The 23,522-nt window shown below is 31.9% G+C and overlaps 1 protein-coding gene across 2 annotated transcripts; it reads right to left on the reverse strand.

The window, feature by feature from the left end:
- Positions 1 to 6,510: 6,510 nt before the first annotated feature.
- LOC132717878 (uncharacterized) lies at positions 6,511 to 14,247 on the reverse strand. Of its 2 annotated transcripts, none has more exons than XM_060701464.1 (5): positions 13,881 to 14,247; positions 10,973 to 12,452; positions 8,848 to 9,275; positions 8,322 to 8,479; positions 6,511 to 8,169 (listed from the first exon to the last, which is right to left on the reverse strand). In XM_060701464.1, exons 2-5 carry the CDS (start codon positions 12,448 to 12,450, stop codon positions 6,874 to 6,876), a joined length of 3,360 nt encoding a protein of 1,119 aa, XP_060557447.1. In that variant the 5' UTR covers positions 12,451 to 12,452; positions 13,881 to 14,247; the 3' UTR covers positions 6,511 to 6,873. The 2 variants fall into 2 exon arrangements, with proteins under 2 accessions (XP_060557447.1, XP_060557439.1); XM_060701456.1 differs by having other exon boundaries at positions 6,512 to 8,169; positions 10,973 to 12,456; positions 13,881 to 14,246.
- Positions 14,248 to 23,522: the final 9,275 nt, after the last annotated feature.

Raw genomic sequence — 23,522 nt, forward strand, 5'->3', positions numbered from 1 at the left:
GTTTAAATTTGTATACATCTATATTATTTTGATGTAATTTTAATTAGTAAAGTGGTGTTTGATATTGGGAAATTTGAGAAAATAAAACGTTTGACGTTATAAAGCCCTGTTTGTTATTGTATTATAAAATTATATGGTATTATATGAGTTATTTCATCCATCCAGAATGGAATTACACATACTTTTTATTTATTGATACAGCAAATGAGAACACAATTGCCATTTACATTTTTTGCCATAAGGTTAAAACTAGATAACATATAGGTCCAACCCATGTAACTACCATATTTTTATTCAAATATTTAAAAAAAAAATTTCAACAAGGTGCAGTTTTTGTCAGACATACTTCTGAAAGAAATATTCCCCTTTTGAACTTAGTATTTAGAATTTGTAATGTACTATATTTATTTAATGTCAACTAGTAAATAGTTGGAACAAGTATTAATATTATACCTTGAAAGACTAATAATCAGAGTAAATCACCAAGTAATAAATTTGGAATCAGTGTTACTTCCCTTTATTTGTTAAATTCAATTATAATCAATCAGAAATCAAGACATCCAAAAAATAATTATAGTCACCGTGGACGTTTACGATATTAATGTCAAAATGTAGAGTAATTATAATTTACCGAATTAGTTATTTTATTACAATAATTTTGAAATTATAGAAGGCGGTCTTGTAGTTTCAATATTTGAAAGAAACCAGCATAACACTGGAAAGTTAAGAAGAACATATAAAAAGTTGAAACTTAATGATGATGATGACTATAATTGTTTCGGCGACATCGTCATGATCACACGGTAAAACAAATTACAAAATAAACAATTGTATAGCTGATGCTGGGGGCGTGGACAGTGACCTGCACTTTCTAGCAACGTCAAGTCAAACGGGAGTGTGCAACATTTTCAATTTTGTTGTTTTGAGCGTTCTTTAGGGAATCTGTTGATTTGATATTGAACACTCAACTTTACTTGGCTATTTTGTAATGGAGATATGAAGATCAACTCCAAATTGAGTCAAAACCTGTTAGCATATCTAAAGAACATTTTCTGCAATTTGTGTACTTGACTACAACTGGTTCAGAGGTGAGACACTATCGTCTTAAATGGTAGTGTATTTAAAATATATTTATCTTTTTTAACCGTTTCAATAAATGTCATGTAAATGAATTGTGAATACTTATCATTTTTGCTCTTTAACTGCTAAACGACTACGCATAGTGTCAGTACTATGGTGTTGGTGGCGGTGATAGTGTTCACTCCGGATGACAGCAGTAAGTGACATTGTATTTATCAGAGCACAGTTCAGCCTCCGTATTCTTCCTGGGGAGGCTGTCAAGCAGTTAAACAGTACCAGTTCCAATCACTTTCACAAAGACCTGATAACTCCTATACATGCCAAAACATAGGTACAGTGTGAATGACTGTAGAATGTTCAAAGAATTTCATGATCAATCACAACGAACGAACGAAAGTGACTTGCACAGTGCTGGAATCGAACACGGGTCGTCCGATTCACAGGAATCACTATCAATTCCATATAAACTCATATCTGTGATAAAAGATGAATGAAATTGTCATTAATAGGTTCACTTTCAAAGCAGAACTGACCTGATCTTGATAAAGATTAGTAGCCGTAATTACATGTAGATGTACATCATGTGAGAGTAATTTGGTATTCATTTAATTGGGATTTGTTAGAGCTGAGCTGAATAAATGCTATTTTTTCATTACTAAGAATTCCAATCTTATCCAAAAGAACTGTCGGTTTGGGGCCATACGCCGCTTTTCATGGAATGGCTCGAAAGTGTCACATTAAAGGTTCCATGAACACACCTGCGGATGTTTCAAAATTCAAAATTTTGCCATTTTCCTGTTTAATGTTGAATTCTGGTTAAGCCGGTGCTAGGGGGTGTGAACGGTAGTCTGCACTTTACACCGTCCATGAACAGGCTCAATCAAACCTACCTTGCAGCATTTTCAATTTTGCCGTTTTGGACTTTCTTTAGGGATTTTTATTTTCTCCATTTAATTAGCTTTGTTTTCTTATTAGAGAAAACCTGAATCCCTAAAGAACGCCCAAAAACGACAAAATTGAAAATGTTGCATGCTCGGTTTGATTCACGGACGGAACTGGAAAGTGCAAGTTACCATTCACGCCCCCTAGCAGCGGCTAAGGCAGAATTCAACATTTAAACACGAAATTTTAGAAACATCCGCATATCTGTTTTACGGCGTTTATCATGGCTGTTTTAGTGTGACACTATCGTGCCATTCCATGCGAGCCGGTATTCCATTGTCTACGGACCTTGAATTAATGTCAAACCCCTCGCGGGGACGGAGACATGACTTTAGATTAGTCACTTCAGAGAAAAGGGAATCCGGGAACCAGTCCGTAGCTCTTATTGAATAGACCCCTTGGTTCTTTTACATGTCCAGTGTATAGCACTGATACATGCGAGGATTACCTGGATTTCTTACCAGTACACCTCATTGCAACTCGAGAGTAAATTTAACATTTGCTGTCAAATGAAAGCTAGGCTAAATTCGCTTGATGCATTTCTACGATGGACATTCTTCAACTTTTCCTTATTATTTTTAATAAGAACTGATGAAGGTATTCGAAGGTGCAGCATCGTTTTATTCGAGATTGTCGGTTTGACACTCAAAAGGTCACGGCCATGTGGTTTGATAAATTTCACCATTGCTTGCTTTGTTCAAGCATCTGTGGATACCGGAATGATCTAAATATGGGTCAAGTTCACTTTGTTCTTTTATAATTACCAGCTGAAATATTTTCGAAAGGTAAAGGTATATTTATGATTGGTCTGATTATTTTCTCTATCTTGAATATCTTGAAAGTTTTCCTTTCAAATGAGTATGTGCCTTTTGTTTCAACATACTGTCATGATACATATGGACAGTGACTTTAATTCTTCAGAAGACCGAGAACAAGTCACTTATAGCAGAGTTTCAAACACTTACTTTGTACCACACTGGAAATAAACTAGCACTTAAAATAAAAACACTATTATTTCTTCAAGGTGTGAGTTTCAAACTATTTTTCTGTGATGTTTGCTGTAAAGCATATTTCGCATTATCCCTTTCCAATGTCCAATTAGGCCTTTTCTATGTATACAATAGGATTATAAGTCAATTTAAATCAGATAGAAGGATTTAATATAGAGATTCAATAGTAGAGTGTATATGGAATTATTAAAAGAACAAACAATAGCATTTTTGTTGCTATAATATATTGTACTACATCTGATTACATTTCTATAATTAATTAACATATACAGTTTTACAAAAGAGAAGAAAATAAAACTTAACTAAAATACATATTATAATTATACTTGTAATTGAATGAACAGGTACATAAAGTCTATATTATTTTTTCGTTTGTTACAACTTCAACTTTTATAAAATATCGTATTTATATTCACATTGATAAAATACATAAAACAATATATTAAAGAATAGAGTGAATTTAGATGGATAAAACACTTTTTCCTTCTTTGGTATTAAAATGAAATTATCAAGTGGATATGTTAACAAATGGAAAGAACAAATAAATATGCATATATCTTTTGTTTACATGGTTTATATTTTGTTTTCATTGTGAGACGTTTTCGTTACATTGTCAAGATACAAGAATATGGAATAATTCATGTAAGTACACAAACAAAAGTGTTACTGGGAAAAGCAACTAAAAATCGTTAACATCTATTGTTTGGCAATATAGACCTTAGAGCTGAGGCAGTTGGATGTTTAATTCCATTTTGTTGGTAACTATCGGATTCCGAAGTAATCTGTACGGATTTCAAAGTAAGATACAACAGAATACAACTGAAAAAAACAACACGCAACTATAGCACTTGCATTATTAGCCTCAGTGACAATGTTTTAGACTTCATTTGTAGGTAAAACATTATTTTTCATATCTTCTTATTTCATTTTTAGGACTTCACCACTATGTCAAATCACATAAAAATCACTCAATGTACGACTTTACAAACTGAAATCAATCAAAATTACAAGTTTATTAGAGTAATAAATTTTAAAAGAATATACAGCTCTACATTATAAATTAATAAAATTATTTATCCAACCATGTTGCATAAAGAAATAATTAGTTAAAATATATAAATATGGTTTGTCGAGGAATCTAACTTGTAGCTACACGATTATTAGCCCGTCGAACTGACCACTTGTCCATTGGGTCGTACTTACAGATTACAGATAAAAAGTATCTAGAATTATACTAGCATTAAAAACCACAACGTAAATTGTATGGAGACGTAAAACCTCCCAAAATTAAGCAACCTCAGGTCAATATTGCCAAACACTTTTTAATACAATACATTTAAAGTTACATTAAATAAATTTCATAAAAAAGAAATAGCGACATTTCATTAATAAATTGGGTTTCATATCGACTCCAGATCTTATTTTGGTGTCCAGACAACCAAAATGAGTTTAATGAGCATACAAATGTACAACCTAATTGTGGCGAATTCGGTAGTACAATTTCTGTTTGCATGAGAAACTCCGCCTTCGGATCATCCGTACATCAATATTAAATCAACAAACATGACTATAAGTAGCAGTCCTAATTTAACGGTATATTTCCGCATTGTAACGGATATTTTCATACAAATTTAATCTTTTTTATGAGATGATATATTTTTCTGAACCACAGGCCTCGTGCACCGTAAATGTAAAAAGTCCTTCAAATAAATGATATAAAGAAAATTATATCAAATAAAAGTTTATTTTCCTCGCATATACATGTGCCAGCCTTGAACGTTTATATTTTTGAACATTATATAAACATTTCTGATATGGATGTCCATATAATATATCTTCCTGCAGATTGTTGGTTTAAATATATACAATTCTCATACACAACACGCACACACCCTAACCCTAACAACATACATATTCAATTTCTAACATTAGGTCAGTGAATTGTTCTTGAAGTCCTTTGCAACATTATTTATACTGTTAACTTCTGCTGTTCAAAGAACACTAACTTTTCATTAATTTTAAGATTGATTTTGTTGATGACAATACATTTATAAGGGTTAGTGTATAAGTGTATAAAATTAATTGTCTATCAACAAAATCAATCTTAGAATTAATAAAATTTTGTTGTTCTTTGATGTTTACATATTAAATAATAGGACTTCAAGAAAAAATCTAGTTGGAAATTATGCACAAAAGAAATTTTAAAAGAAAACAATTATCTAGCAAAATAAAAAAAAGAAAGATTACTTTTCACTTTTAAAGAATTATGAATGTTTATGTCTTTCTATAAAACAACATTTTCATTTTACTTTAAGCACAGTATAGATTTTAAAATATGACAAATAATAAAAGTATTGAAATACAATTACTTATAGTGTGTAGTGGGATATATCAAATTAATGTACAATGTTCAGTTATTTACTGTGAGATTAAATTAAATTAGCAAATGTTCAAAGCTATTTCATGTAAAATTACTAAATTATACGTTAACCAAAGTGGTATGAAAAATCTTGATATTTCTTATTCGAGTAAATTTGTGCGGCAAAATATACACCACAAAATCAATATGAGAAATTTTAACTTTTAATCTGCTCTTAATAATACAGGATACACCGTACTGAGAGTATGACAAAACAGTATACATTGAATAAATATTATCTATATTATTTTGTAAGAAAGACAACACATTAGACATCTGGACTATAAAATCCGATTATCACGATGCATGAAATGTCCTTGTTTAAACATATACCTCGACATCATTCAAAACTTATTTGTATTAAAACATTATTCTATGACAAAAAAGAGCAAGTCTAAACAAAAACCAGACAAAATATAAATGAAAAAGAAAACAACATTAAATTAAGAACAGGTTATTGTTTATTTGTATACAGGAGTAAAATCTAAAAATTATTTCCTAATTTTAAAATTACAAAAATTCTATATACTGCATATATTCTGGGACAAAGCAACAGAGAAAAACTCACAAAGCATGCTTTCTACTGAGGAAATTTATGCTTACGTCACACCAATACTGTAAAGGGTCAAATGGCGACTTTCCAATGTACATGTACTTGTGGAAGAAGACCTCATGTGCCCCTCTGAGAATTATTTCAGGAACGAATTACTACCAATGTAGAACCACTGACGTTCTATAAGCAATCTGGATAGTCTTAAATGAGGTTTTAGGTTTGGTGCACCATTAACCGGTTTAAACTCCTCCAGGACTGATTATGCTGCTGACCGTTCCAAGGCGGCGACCATCTGTGTTCCTCATATGTTTGTCTTGTTTTTTTGTAACATACAATTAGGGTGACACTTTTATGTCCCTTCTTGTTTTTTCGTCTATGGTACGTATGTCCCCTTTCCCCTTTTTGTTTTTCAATTTTACCCCAATCCTTCAGCCCCCTCCCCTTGGTCCTTGTCCTTTTGTGGGTCTTTTAATTAAGTTTGGATTCCTTGTAGGTTACTATTGCTTTATTGCTTTCCTATTTGGAATGGTTTGTGGTGGCGTTCCTTCCGTTTTTTGCCCGTTTGCTTTGTCCTGTTTGGTGTCCTGCTGGGATCCTTTCCGGGGTTGTGGGATGCGTTTACTGACTGCCGCCTTTTTTGTTGATATTATTTGTCATATATCAATCTCTTTATTGCAGCGATTCAGTGGTGTAATATGTTTAATGTTTTTATTCAGATTTTTTTCTAAGATTAGCTAAAACATCAGACCTTTTGAATGTTTATCCAATGAAATATCATACAGTATAAGAAGAAACATGAGACCGGTATGCTACATGTTTTCTGATTGTATAAGATTATGTGTTTGATTGAATATTTTAAAATATGTGTTTCAGTCCCTCTTCTTCCCAACAGCACCTAGGGTAGTTCGAGCTTCTTTGCTAATGTTTTCTACATCGATAGAAATCTGAGCCTTTTTCCTGAAGTCATTAAGGATATTTATTCGCTGCATGAACCCTTCTTTCTTTTCAAGCTTTTCGTTTTCTATCATCAAATCAATATGCTCTGTCATTGTTAATGGGTTTGGTCTCAGTGCAATTTCCTTCAATCGCTCATTGCACGTCTTTATGGCAACCATCATGTCTTCAATATCGTCTTGTAAGTTATTTAGTTCTTCTCCAAGCTTTTCTACTATTTTTTCCTGTGACAAAAGTTTTCCTCTTGCATTATTATATTTCTCTTGCATTTCTGCATATATTTTTCTCACTTTGACAATAGCATACTCAAACTTGTAAGGAGTAGTTGTATGTTTTGTCCAATGGCATTTATCTGGACAAGAATTACAGCATCCATTGCTTCCCATACAGCTTAACCTGGCAATTTTTTCTCTGTCAAGAGATGTTCCATTTTCATGACAAGTAAAGTGGCACATAATACAGTTGGTGTGATACTGTCCGCGCTGTAATTCTTTCTTTTTTTGATGTGTTTCCTCTACCTCATACTCGAAATTTTGGTTGTCTTTTATCAGTCCTGTATACTCATCAATAATACGTATCTCTTGCTTCATATTATTCACTTTTGTTAGCCCAGCGTGAAGTAGTGGCTGCAAGATTTTAATTGTCGATTCCAGGCGTGAACGTTCATCAAGAACATCTCTTGTCAACTGAAGATTGTTTGTTTCTACCTGCTCCAGGTGATGAAAAAAAGCTCGAAATCTTTTCAATCCCATGTCCCAAAACATTGAGGATAAATTAGAAGAACTGATTTTAAAGTTCTTGGCAAACAGACCGGAGTTATTGAATAAGAAACTCTTACCAAAAGGTAATTCTGATTGCTTCAAAGCAGCTAGAACAGGTGGGTCAATGCCGTCAGCAAACGTTACAAGAGAACAAATGTTGTTTTCAATATCTCTGCCAAAAAGTGACATAATCGACTGAAAAATATAGCTTTGGACAGCTGTAAGACGAGCATCTGGAGCTTTTATGACAAAACAGACTGCATCTATGAATTTTACACACTTTGGCTCATTTTCGGTAAATAATTGTCTAAATTGTTGAACAATTTCCAGATCTTTTCCCAGATCTCTTATAGCTCCAAAACTTGGGGTATCTATGATATTTAATGGATAGTCAAGACGACTTCCCATCTCTGGGTTGAGTGTGTAACACGTTATCCATTCTGCTTCAACCTATAACGAACAATATGATTAAAACTTTATTAAAATTCAGATTTTTTGACATTTTGAATATATAAACAGAATTATAATAATAGCGAATTATTAAAAAAAACTTCGGTTTACTAATTATAATCACTTACTTGATATTTGATTCTATGTTTTACCTTTTGTTCTACATCTTTGACTGTAAATCTAAACGGATCATCCCACTTAACACCTAACACATAGTTTACTATTCCATCTACTAAGGTACTTTTTCCTGTTCCTTTAGCGCCTACCAGCATAATTGTCTTTGGTTTACAACTGTTTGTTGGTGGTGCACCTACACACAATAATATCATTTTTATGATATTGATATAAGTAAGTGTAACTTTGTCACAGTTAAATAATGCTTAATTCTGGAATTTTAAGTACGGTTATATGAAAAAAAAATATCACAGAAATCGAAGCATCAAAGGAAGAGAAAAACACATTTTTTTGCAATTTGTAGATTAATAAAATCAAACAATATTCGTTACAAGGAAATTTAACATTTTGGTACAATTTATTAAAAATATACCGTAAAAGGAACGCGATTTAACTGTGGTAAAAAAAAATTGAATATATATTTCATCACATGTATAGAAACACCTTAACTAAAGACAATTTAAACATGACAGATACAAATAAAAAGGAGATAGGCCTATATACCGAGCTGAAATTTATTTGTCTTCGTTTGCTGATTTCTTGCCTCCCTTATTTCAGATAATGGTAATGCATACTTGGATGGTGACGGATTTCCTTTCTCTATCAGAACTGAAGCTTGTACGAGTCTTGAAGCTTGTGATTCTAATGTAAAGATTTCATCACTTTGCTCACTGTAAGGACCAACGCAATCCTCATTAACTACACAAACTTGGAAAACAAAAGCTGTATTTGATTTCAAATCGCTTATGACGGCAGTTGATGACTTCAATTCACCTTGATAAAACTTCCAGTTTTCCCCGTGGCTACTTTCTTTATAACTGATTTGATAACAGTCGCCTTCCCCAATTGTTGATGGTGGGTCCCATGTGAGTGTAACTGTATCTACCATGATTTCCAAAGATCTCGGTTTCCCCGGGAAGCGTTGTGAATTACTAAGGAAATAATAAATAAGGTGTTGAAGTATGGAGAAAAACTAACAACAAAATAGGCACATCATTGCCTTATTTTCTTTAACTGTTGGATATAAATTTTATTGTTAACCATTAAAACAAAGTAGAAATGTAAAACGATTTTTTATTCGTCTTGATCACATTCCCTTTTGGTTCGTTCTGACTTATGTCCAGATTTATTTATTATGGCATATTATAACGAATCAAAATTCATGTGCTTTGAATGTAGACAACAGGTCTGTGTTGTAAACAATGTCTCAGTTTTATCAAGGGCTATCATAATACGCTCAAAGCTTAGCTCGTGTACAAAAAATATTATCACAATTTGTACAGCAGTTCAGAAATAAATGAACGTCACTCGAACAATGCAATAGTAACAAAAAAAAGCCAGAGGAAAATAGATACAAAATATTTAATTCCAGCTAAATAAGCTATATATCATGTCATAAATACTTAAGTTAATAGATTGTTTGCACACATCTAAAATTGTATATTTTATAAATGGTAACCAGTGATATATTTTGTAACTGTTTTTGTACACAAAACTCTAATCTTAACAGAATTTTTGTTTTACAACACAGGTGATAGACGGAAATTATTAAACAATTATTGCAATTTAACGCTCATATTTAAGTTAATATCTAGACAATTTAACACGGAATTAAAGTTTCCTATATGCCTAGACCAATTTTCTTAATTATAGTTATGAATATAACATTGTTATTAATAAGTGCTCATAATTATAACAAACGATTATTTTATTATATGCCCGTTTAAAAAAAAACGTTTCGTTTCCGCTTTTTGCCCGGAGCATATCTCCTTCACGCATGGAGGGATTTTGATGAAACGCGTCATAGAAATGCCCACAACTATATGAGAAGCGGTGTCGCGGACATGAACAAGATCTTTAGGTCAAAGGTCAAGGTCAAACATAGAGGTCATTAGAAATGCTTGTCCAGCATTGCAGATTTGATAACTATTTTAGATGCCATGTCCTTTATGAGCCTATATGTTAAGTGAAGTGTTTATTTGATTTAAGCAAACTGTTTTAATATTTACAAGGATGGTAAATACGCTATTCATAAGCCAAATACATAGCAGTTTAAGAGCCGACACATTTTGTCCCAGATAAAAGTATGCTAAGAGAACTATATGACGAACTGTGAAATCATGTGCGAAGTCTGGCACAAGTTAACCAAATTGTTCTAAAGGAGATGCTTTTAAAACAATACACACATAAACAGTTTCAATTTAAACTACGTATAACCGAGGTATATCGAGTGAAAAAATACATTTTCGAGTAAAATCGATATCTCCAACAATACAGTTTAAGCCGTTTTTAAACCGCTAGTTTTTTTGTGATTTGAAATCCGATTTTGAAATTTATTACACCAATGAAAAGCTGTAGATCTTAGCTTTGTCACAGTAGATACTTCAACACACCGTTTGACACCAAAGTATTTAAAGTAACTTGTCAAATCTACCATATTGCAAGCCATTTAACATACGATTTATACGGTATAAAACGCAACCGTCTGCTGTTTTATCGCTTTAAGCGCTTCGTGTTCTAGTGACTAAACCATTATGATATCGAAATATGTATGTTACTATTTACTTGTAAACAAATCATTATCTGTCAGATAAAAATATGCACACACAAAGCATAATTAGATACATACCGTAACTGAATGTCTTCAATACATTGTTGTTGTGCCATTCTTTGAAGAATACCATCCTGAACTGATTTTATTTCATGCCCACTTGTTTCTTTGAACTTCTGGTGATGCTTATTGCAGATTGTGCAAAAGAATTCACCACACTGCTCACAGTAGGATTCTGCTGAACCGGGTAACTTGCAAGAGTCGCAGTCTTGAATGTTCACATCTTCAATCTCATCGTTCTCCTGGAGTTTATGGGACATGGTAAATCTACTACGCCGATGTATCTCGCAACATTCTTTGCACAAATAATGTTGACATTCTGAACAATATTTTGATAAGCCTTCGTCTTTTCCGCATTCGCCACAAAGAGCAACTTCTTTCCTTTGAGCCTTTTTGTATATTTGAACAGATACAGCTCGTATTAGTTTGTGGCCTCTAGTCGCCTTTAGTTTTCTATGGTTACTTACACAACCAACACAGTAATTTTCTTCACAAACTGTACAAAACTTTTCTGCTTTTATGATATTCTCAATACAGTTGTCACATCTTATCAATCTTTCTAGCTTCCTATCGGGGATTATCTCAGTTGGATGAGATTTGGTCGAACTTTGCCCTTCATGCCACAGTTTACAAGTTTCACAGATTGCTTTCTCACAAGTTTTGCAAAACATGACTGCTTTTTTATCTTCTTTCTCACAAATATCACATTCTCTGGTAATATATTCCACACAGTCTGGACTTTCAAGTATATGTGATTTTGTCATATTTTTTAAACAGTGGTAATTCGTACATGCAGCACAGAGTAGTACCTCACATTCTCCACAATATGATGTTGCATCTTTCTCAATGTTTTGAAACTGACATGGATCACACAGCTTTTGGTCTTGCACAGTGGTTTCCTTTCTCTTCATGTGAAATACAGAACCTGGTACTGGATAATGTTTGTTTGTTGCTTTCTTGCTGCGGTGGATTTCTGTGCACGAGTCGCATAAATGTTTGTCACATTCTTCGCAATAGGATAGTGAACGAATCTCTCTATCGTTATCCTTGCAAGGTTCGCAAAACGGATTAATAGCACGCGTGTTTAATGCCTTGTTATCAAAATCCTCTAATGCTTTTGGTTTGTGTGCCGTCGTTGCTTTTCTCTTTCCATGAGAACGTGTGCAGTCATTGCAAAGGTATTCCTCGCATTCTTCACAATAAGTAGCAGCATGTATCGTAGTTCCGTCATCTTTACAAGGAGTGCATAAAATAATACTTGCATAACTTTTGTCGGTCGGTACAGGCTTATGTGAAGCAGTTGCCTTCCTTTTTACATGACTAATTACACAATCCTCACATAACATCTCCTCACATTCAATGCAATACTTGTTTGCAAAGGCTAATTTCTTCACCAGCTTACATGGGTGACATGTGTTTGTTTCATTCAATTCATACAGAGGTGAATCTGATGCATTCTCTTCCTCATCTTTATATGACCAGTCTTTGTCTTCCATTTCTTTCTACCAAGACAAATATTTTCTACATTCCATTGTTATATTATCTAAAATAGTGATCATTCGACAAAACAGATGCCAATTAACACCCGATGATGTTAAAAAAGAACTCTTACATATTGATATTTTCATTGCCTGTAATTTGTCAAGAAAATCGTATTTCCTTGCATTTTGTAACTGGTAAGAAAGTCATATCTAGTGTTTTCTTTACAGTAAGTTTGAATACGTAATATAATATGTTGGAAAATGTTAACATTTTACTTTCGCACATAGATGATCTGTGTTATTTGTTTTTTCTTATTAAAAGCCTTACATAACATTACAAACATATAAGCGTTTTTATGCAGTTATCTATGACACTTCATGATACATATTTAAGCATTTGAAACTACAGATTTAAGCCATTACTTATTTGATGATTTTAAATTAAAGAAGTTTACCCTTGCCCTCATGAGCATATTGCGAAAAATGGCCGTTTTCATTGAAAAGCCTCCTGTTACAAGTTCAAACTGCTATGAAACTATGAAAAATGCATCAATACTAATCATACTTGGCACAAATGTAAACTGGACCATTGCCTTTGTAACGACATGATCAGTCTTAAATTTCCTGTTACCATGGCAACGAGGAGAGATCTCAAAATTGCCAAAAATCACTATTTTGCGTTTATATTTTGCCATCAAAATTGATTTCATAGTGCTTCAACTTCTAAATGGATTGAGATAGTCAAAGGCTTTTCAGCGTTGGTTACACATTACCTCATGGTCAATATAGGGTCATTTTTAGCCTCTCACAAGTCCAAAATTTTCTTGGCGATGAGGGGGACTACCGCCCCCTCTAACCCCCCCCCCAACAGAAGGTGGCACATCCCCCTTCTGCCAACCCCTGATGAACCTTTTGAATAGGGGGGCGGCGCTGGAAAAGTGGTTAATTTTTTATCAACATTTCGCAAACAAAAACATGTGTTTGGGGCCGAAACAGGACATTTTTTCACTATTTCGGGCCTAAAAGAGGGAGGGGGAGTCGAAAGTGCGTTGTTTCGCGTATATATGAGGTAAAGGGTTAACATATAAATAAGTAAAAGTGTATAAGTAACCGCATGTACATTTCATTTGTTCAATATTGTTATTCTTAACATATCTTTTATACATACACAACATATTTTAAATCCCATACAAATTTATTTTGAGAAAATTATTTTTTGAAATATTAGCCTCTTCAGGAAAACACTGAAGACTTTGTGATTTGAAATGTGGTCAATTCAAAACGAAACTGAATTGTTTTAAAACAAACGTGTTTTTGATATTTTACAAAATTTGCAATGCGTAACCAAATATTGATGTATCTTATATAATGTTTTTTATTTATATTTCCCATTAGAATTGTTAAATGATATTCCATCTTAATTTTATTATTTGCTAAAAACTTACAGTATTTAGCTCCTATATTCCTGTTAAGATATTACGATTTGTTCACTGCGTAACATGACTTGCGTGTTCTATGACCTTAACCCTGTGTTTCGTTTTCAGAAAATATCGTCTTAGTGTGTCATATGACATTCGGAATGACTCACCGATTAATCATAATCCGATTTTCATTGCAAGTAATAAAGTTGATGAGATAGAGCATCAAAATTAGTCTTTGTCCATTTTAGTACAATCAAAGGACCTAATTTCAATACCTGTCTGTCATTTTCGCATTTACAAATTATTCCAATAAAACATTACGTCTGTTTGGATAAACTACGTATTTATACGACAATTAGGTCAACGACTTTGTATGTGTTTTAATCTTTAATCTTTTTGATCGTTCTTCTCTGATCACGTTAAACCCGCGTGATTGTTGTGGTGTATACTAAATTATCATTTGTTTGGTTATTATAGAGGACAGCAATGCGTTTAAAGTCCGATGAAATGTAGAAAGTGGTTCACCCAGATCCCAGACATATAGATACTTTAAATGACTGAAATTAACTGGTATTACTCAATTGAATATACCAACCGGTGCAAATTTACTATAATACAGAGTTTTGGCAATATATATTAAGTGTTGATAACATCAATTTAAGAAAAAAAAGTGGGAAAGCCAGCTCTCTTATTTAAGGAAGCACATCACACTTACTTTTACGTTTCTGTCGTCAATGTTCAACAAGAAGTACATCTGATAATTTTGCTTCTAAACTACATAACCTGGAAAGAAAGGACACATTTTGTTTGTGTTTTACCGAATTTTAGTTCGATTGTGTAAGCTTATTGACCCACTTTCGAATCCGTTCCTAGAACCAACCAGTACTTAGCAATGAGTGTAAAGTTCTTACCCAAGGAAACAACGACTTGCCCCTTACAGGGTTTGAACACATTTTGTTATAAACTAACAAAAGTCCTAGCGACCGGACCGGCTTAAGAACTCGACAACCTTCATCCATTCAATTACTGCAAATATCAAAAGCACAACCATAATGTCGTGATGAATGATCTTCAAGGATCCGAAATATAACATCTCAGTAGCATGCCTTTCCATACATTTCATACATATCTTGTTTTCATATCTGACAATGCTCACAATGACATACCTTCCTTGTACTGTTATCTATATTAAAGCCAAAATGTCTAAAATGTGACCATTGTGTGATTGACGAATGTTTCAATGTCGAAAGATTGCATAATATTTAAACTTAAGTGGGTTGAATCAATGTCATATGTTTATCAATGGGTTTACGAACCTTTTATTTGTATTCCATGTTTTGATGTTGGAAACGATAAGAAATGTTTTACATTATATGAGTATTTAAAAGTGTTTGATATAAAATTATAGTGGATTCCTTATATACCCTTATGTGCATAACAAAAATTATCATCAGTTCTATATTTTACTGTTGTTTGTCCGTGATTTATAGACTATTTGATAAAATTAAATTCCGGTATTTATATAAATATTGTTTAAAATACGATTATGCTCAAGATAAGTTTCTATCAAGGTTTGTTATGATTATTAATTGATTTTAATCTTCAGCATTTATACTGTGAAAACATATGCCATCTTTACATGCAGCCAGCATTCATCTCTACTTTATATGATAGATTATATTGTAGATGTTTACTTATAGTGAAATGCACATGCTGGCTTGATAAATAATCAAAGAAGTATAAATTATAATTGTAGTAAAGGGAAATATTTGGATTTAATTTAAAGCTGCATGCCTACAGATAAGACAAAATATTTCAATAAACCTGGGGAAAATGTACTAACATTTTAGGAAAAGTGAACAGATTTAAGATTTATATAATAATTAACATGTTATATGCGAATAATGGTCAATTTTTTGGGAGGTATTTATCATCATATTTCTACTGCGTTACTAACGCAGTAAAGGCTTTTTTAATATTTTGACCTCATTTTGGTAATTGGCATGGGTTGTGAGTGCTGTTTGTAATGTGTAAATTGCTTCCTTTTGATTTCCTCAGAATATTTAACTTTCAAATACATTTTCAAAAACAGAAAAATTTGCATGAATCTGGAGGCATGCTGCTTAAATTTGAATACATAGATAATGTAGGTTTAGTTCAGGACAATTGGAGTAGTAGTTAATAAGTCATGTGCAAAGATATGTGGTTCTTTCTAGGTATGTTGTATGTGTATCAAAACACCGAGGTCTTCCCTAGAAAATAGGACAATTTTGTCACAATGACCATAATTGTATTGGTGTGACTTCAAATGTGTGTAAAAATGATCCTTTTTTCTTATACAGATGGCAACTGAATGATTTACAACAATGTGGGGCTGCATTGTTTTCACTATGAATGTTCTAAGTAGATTTAATATAGACCAAAGATTTCTGATTAAATGATTGTTGCTTATGTTAAAGAGTTACTTTGATTATAGCCTTTATAAGTATGCAATCCTATACATGAAAGAAACAAAAGGAGGTACATAATTATTTGAAATGTCATCACATTCCATCCCTTCAATTTTATGTAATGTATATATTTAAAACATAATTTTTGTTATCATTGTTTTGTATACGTTGAATGTTTGCTAATTGAAAGAGTTGAAAGAGGTTTGTTATTGTTATAGTTTGGGATTTTTATGCTTAGGATGGTATTGTTTGTTCTAAATGTTGTATTATAATTCAAACTTGTATGGGGACAATTTTTATTCTCATTTTATAATTCAAGTGTGTAATTAAACTAAATTAACTACTAGTAATTATTAGTTTACCAGATTCTTTTAAAATGATTTATTTCTAAAACTTGACTAGACTGTAAATTGGGCTAAAGTTTAAAGGTAAAATGGTAAAAATTTTAAAAACTTGTGTTTACTTTTTTATTTGTTACTTTGAAACATGGAAAAATGAATATCAAAATTTGTATAAGAAGTTTCCGTAAATGAAAAGTGCTAGGCTGTATTTTTGCAACTTTTTTCATGATAGACCACATTTTATTGGGATTTGCAATTTCTTATAGCATTATGTGGGTATAGACAATTTTTTAGAAGGACACAGTGCTTTAAGGTTTGTGTAAAACAGATTTGTCCTAAACTTCTGTTTAAGTTTTTATTTATTTACATTGTATTGTATATTATTTAAGATATGTCAAGATCATTTGTGTTCAATTGTAATAAAGTTAAATTATGCTTAACTTTTACCCGGTAAATCTGTGTAACAGTCTGAGTTGTTGGTGCAACATATGGTCCAACTAGTCTCTGATATTAGTTACAATCAAAGAGTAGATAGTTTGGTTATTCTGACAGTTATACAGGACATTTTTTTTAATTCATCCATTATTACACAGAGTTAGATATTTTGTAATTATGTTTTCTTTTATTTTGATTACAAGTATATTGTTAAGTGAGCTTTATCTAAAGTTTTATTGTTACACATAATAGATGCAAAAATTGCCATTGTTCGGATTTTCTGTAATGTGAGACTAATGTATGCTGCTGCAAGCTTGTATAAATTTGCTTTAGAATGAGATAAGTTCAAATTTAAGATAGAAAGTCTTTACAGCTTAACAACTTATTCTTGTTTAAATTTGTATAAGTCTTTATTAATTTGATGTGATTTTAATTTGTAAAGTGGTGTTTGATATTGGGTAATTTGAGAAAATAACACGTTTGACGTTATAAAGCCCTGTTTGTTATTTATTATATATGGTATAATATGACTTATTTCATCCAGAATGGAATTACACATACATTTGTTTATTGATACTGCAAATGAGAACTCAATTGCCATTCACACTTATTACCATAAGATAAATACCAGATTATAAATAGGTTCAGCCCATGTAACTAGAAATTTTTATTCAAATATTTCAAAAAGTTTGAAACTTGGAATAATTGCTGATCATGACAAGGTGCAATTGCATTTAGACTTACTTCTGAAAGCATTATTTTTAGAGCCATTCCCCTTTTTAACTTAGAATATAAAACACACTACAATTATTAATCTTAATTGTTTCAATATCAAAGTACAAAACTGAAAGACTTATAAACGGAGAAAATAGTAAATTTGGAATCAGTGTTACTTCCCTTTAACTGTTAAAGTCAATTATAATCAATTAGAAATCAAAACCTGCAAACTAAGTACTGTGGTAGTTTATGATTTTAATAACAAAATTAATTACCAAGATAGTTGTTTTATTACAATAATATTGATAACTTAAGAAAAGTGATCTTATTGTTTCAATATTTGAATAAAAAACTAAATGGAAAGTTCAGGAGAACACATAAAAGCTTAATCTAAATGATGATCATTATTATTTTTATTGTTGTTTTGTCGACGTCGTCATCACACAACAAAATTAAAAAGGAAACAATGACTTGTCGACACTTCACTTGACTGAGCTATTTTGTGACGGAAAACAACTCCAAACTGAGTTAATCTGAGACGTATTTCTAAACATTTTCTGCAATTTGTGTACTTGACTTCAAGCGGTAAATAGAGAAAAAGAGAAAACCAAAAGAACGCCAAAAAAAACGACAAAATTGAAAATGCTGCAGGCTCGGTTTGTATGGACGGTACAAGTTAACGTCCACGCCACCAGCAGAACGAGACTTTGAATTTAGAAAAAAAATCAGCAGAATATCAGCAGATGTATCGTCTTAAGTGGTTATGTATTTTATAAATTAATTTTTTATAACCGTTCCAGTAAATACCATATTAATGAAAAATAAGTACATATTTGCACTTTGCAAACAGGCAAACCACTACGTACAGTACTACGGTGGTAGTTTTTACTCCGGATTACGACAGTAAGTCACACTGAATTGCCAAGATCACAGTTCAGCCACCATTTCGATCCTAGGCAGGCTGTCAAGCAGTTAACCAGTAACGGTTGCCTTCGAACTGATAACTTATATACATGCCGAAACATAGGTACAGTGTGAAAGACTCTAGAATGTTCATATAATTTTATGATCAATCACAGCGAACGACAGTGACCTGCACAGTGCTGGAAGTCCGATTCACAGGTATCACTAACAATTCCATTTCACCTTAATTCTGTGATAAAAGATGACCGAAATTGTTATAAATCTTAGGTCCAGTTTCAAAGGAAAAACTGACCTTATTTTGATGAAGGTAAATAGCCTTAATTACAAGCAGATTAACCTCATGCAAGATCAAATGCGGTATACATTTAATTTGGATTTAATTTGGACGGTACGGGAAAGTTTAAGTTTCCGTCCACATCCCATAGCACCGGCTTAGGCAGAATTCAACATTTAGACACGAAAATGGCGAACTTTTGAATTTAGAAACATCTGCAGATGTGTTCATTCCGTGGTTATCATTGAACCTTCATTGTGACACTTTCCTGCCTGTATTACATAGCAACTCATGAGCAAATTCAATGTCTTTATTTTTCATTTATTGAACTATTGAAATATGTTTCATTGGCCTTTTTGAGCGGCTTTGTATCGGTAAAACGGCGTTAAACCAAGTCTGCAATATTCACCTACATATGTTTCTAAGTACTCTCCAATAATCTCTATTCTTTCAAAAAATTTATATCAAACATTTGCTGTCAAATAAAAACTACTCTTAATTTGAATGATACATTTCTTTGCTTTCCTGGTTATATTTTTATTGAAAACTGATGAAATTCTTTGAAGTATCTACTCGGAATGTTCAGTTGAAGATGAAGCATCATTTCATTAACTTATTATTATTATTTAATAATTATTTTATTAATGGAACAACGTAATTTGAATTTTATATTTACTGATATTGTCCATGCACTGACAGTGCAGAAACCGAATACGTACTGTAAATTGATGTGTTAATTATAACTTAAATAACACATTTTAAAAGTTACGCCTAGTTGTACGACTGTCTGCTTCTCAACGTAGGGATTGTTGGTTTGACCCTCAAGCTGTCAAGACCAGATTTAATAAAATACACCATTGCTTGCCCTGTTCCAGCATTCATGAATATTGGAATAATTCAAATATGGACAATGCTTAGTTTGTTGTTTTCCAATTACTAGCTGACATATTTTCGAACGGTACAGAAGAGATTACAAAAGGAATAAACTATTCCTTCCCCCCAAATAAGCCAAAAACGACAAAAATAAATAAATAAAGGAAGAAACAAAACATAAACTTAAAACGTAGATGAACTGTATGTAATGCGATACGGAAAAGTGCATTGTTGAAGTGCTATGTCTCTACGATCTTACGATTTTTATTTAAATTAAATTTACGATTGACCTGAAATCTATCCTGAATATCCCTTTCAAATGAAGATTTATGATACTTATGGAAAGTGACTTTGATTCATCAAAAGATATTTCAGGAACAACTGCAATTGAACACTTACTTTTGCACCACACTGGAAATAAACTAGAACTTTAAATTAAGTACACTCTTATTTCTTAGCAAATTAACTTTATTTGATTTTTTTTAGAAACAGAATATTGTTGACAGCATATCTTGCATTCCTCTGTCTATTTTTCCACATGTTTGACAAGTTTCAAGGTAAGACATACATGTTTTAAATTTCAAACTATTCGCAGTGATGCTTGTTGTGTTGTATATTTTATTTCATTTATTTGTTGCCAATGTCCAAGTAGGCTTTTACTAAGTTAACAATAGGATTATTAGTCAATTTTAGAATTTTAAAGAAGGATTTTAGACAACTCGACATTAGTTACAGGTATGTGAAATGGATAAAAGAACAAAAATACATCTTTCGTTTTGCTATAATTTTTTAAATCTTATTACATTTCTATAGTTTATGAATATAAGAATCATAACAAAAAATGAAGAAAATAACACTTAACAACAATACTCATTATAGAATTGAATGATACATATTCACGTGCATATTCAGTAACGCAGGAATGTGCAAATAGCGCATGAATTGTGCAAAAGGTAATGCAGAATTGTCCAATTTAGTGACTAAAACGAGCACCGCGATAAGTAAATTGACCAATATTTTTATTGTACATCAAATTGGAAGAAGTGATTTAGTGTATACGGTTGCTGAGACATTTTACTATAAATCTTATCAAAAATATTTCCATGAAATTCGTAAATGAAGCACTGAAGCAATGGCGGTTATCTCATTAATAGTAGCCAAAACTTATTTTACCAGCTTCCTTCTATTGATATACAACACTTGTAGTTTGAAAAATGTCTTAGGTATACAGAACATGAAAAATAATGTTGTAAATGAGTTAAATGTACATATTTATTTGACGAAAAACAAAAGTCACCATCAAAACGGTAATCAGGGTTTCCTTCTCACGAATGATTTAAAGAAGAAAACATATTCCTGAAAAATGTAATGCTGATTTAAGTATAATGTCGTAGCAGTCGTATGCGCTAATTCATTTCTTTTAATTTGATTTAGAGTTTCTTTTTCTTACTGTGTTATTCGTTTTGCCAATAACGTTGCACAGATTCGGTGTTACTTTAACGTTATTTGTACATTTCTGCGTTACTGGATATGCACGGTGATGATCCTTTTGTTTCGTTTTTGGTAAGTTCATCTATACAACAATATCCATTTCACATTCATAAAATTATATATCTCTTAAATAGATATCTCTAATTAATAGATCTACATTCCTACATTCTTTATCATAAGAAAGAATGTAAGTATATAATATTCCGGCAGCTAAAATTAAATACATTGCTGCATAAAATATAAAAAAAACTCGTATATCACACACATTAACCATAACGTTAACAACACAATATCAAATTTCAAAATTCGCCCAATATATTCAATTTCTAACACTAGGTTAGTTGATTCGTGGAATAAATTTATCGTCTCTATCAACAACATCTTTAAATTAACAAAATTTTGATCCACCTTGATTAGCAGAAGTGTACTTAATACAATGTTGCAAATAACTTCAAGCAAAAATTACAAGTAGGTTATTATGCACAAAAGAAAATTTAAATGTAAACAATTATTTCACAAAAATAAAAAAAACACGTTTAAAGTTCAGAATTATTGAATGTTTATTTTGTTTTTATATAACAGCATTTCCTTTTTTACTTTTTATTGTATTAATTTTAAAATATGAAAATGAAAAAAAGTCAAAACAAGTTGATAAAATTCATGAAATACAATTATTAAATAATGTGTAAATGAAGAATGAAAAATATGAATTAATGTTACATGTTCAATCAGTTTTTGGATACAGTGTTTAAAACGGTGTATTTAATAAGCGAATGTTCCATGCTATTTAATGTAAAAATTACTACATCGTACCTTAACCAAAATGGTACTAAAACAATCTTCACATTTCTTGTCGAAGCAAAAAAGGGAATAAATTTGTGCGGCTGTAGCGCACTCACCACAAACATTAATATGAAAAAAGAATCTTTTGATTTAAACATTTAAGCACTAAGTCTTACAGGATATACAGTATTGTGAGTATGACAAAGTAGTTTATGCTTTTGAGTAGATTACTGATGTATACGTGAACATTATACTTGGAAAGAATAAAAAAATTAGTTCAACCTTATCAATGAAGAGACTTATTTTTGAAAGACTTCCCTATGTGGTACCTCAATTTTATTTAAGCTCACATATCGGGCTTTATAGAGCAAAGCAAAGATGAAATTGCCAAATAACTTAAATCTCAAACGTTATACAAAATATAAAACTTATTTCAATTTATTCAATTCACCAGATATTGCCTCTGCCTCTTAAAAGCAATGACAGTCACCAGCCCAAAGGATGTTTTCCGACACGCGTCTCAGTTCTTGAACGTTTACACATCTGTCATCAATTCTTAATTGTCTGAAATAATCCTCAAATAAGATTTCTTTCTATGAATAGATGTAGAATTAACAAATCGAAATAAAATCCATCTGAATCAAACACTTTTTTATTTTATTTTTTTCGTCACGTGAATTTCAATACAATGTGTTGATTGGTCATTTTGCAAAAATACATATAAATAATTAAATATAAAATTTAAAAAATGAGTCATTTATTAAGGAAAGCTATGCAACTCGCCGCTCATCGTCAAAAACTCATTTACCACTCATGTTCTGTTTAAGAAGTTCACGAGATGAAATAAAACAACATCTTACACAGCAAACAAGCAACATTTCTATTCCATGCTTAAATACAAGTTCAAGAGAAATTTCCCTCAATATCAACTTGTAGATGAAAATGTATTTTACCCGCTGGTAGCTCTAACTGTTAGACGAATTTCTCATAAATACAGCCATGAATAAAAAGATAAGTTCAAACATCATGGTTTAATGGTGATGAAACTAGTTATCATGCCACCACAAACGAAGTTTATGAGGTATATAGGAGTTGGTCGACCGAGTTTTCTTGTTTCTGGGCGATAACTATAGTTTGGAACGAGTAATTGTAATCAAACTTGGTATTTAGCAATCTTATGTGAATACCCCGGTTGGGGTTGCTTTTGGACCCCCTGTTCACCGTTATTTAAATAGAAAAATGCTTTCAGGACAAAAACGAGTGTTTGGAATGAGATCTTGTAATCAAACTTATTATCTAGCAATTTTATGTGAAGACCCCGGTTGATATTGATTATGGACCCCCTAGGGTCAATGTCAATCGTACTTAAAATAAAACA

The sequence above is a fragment of the Ruditapes philippinarum genome, unplaced genomic scaffold (assembly GCF_026571515.1).
Source record: "Ruditapes philippinarum isolate M1 unplaced genomic scaffold, ASM2657151v2 ctg3750_1_1_1_1, whole genome shotgun sequence".
Lineage (NCBI taxonomy): Eukaryota > Metazoa > Mollusca > Bivalvia > Venerida > Veneridae > Ruditapes > Ruditapes philippinarum.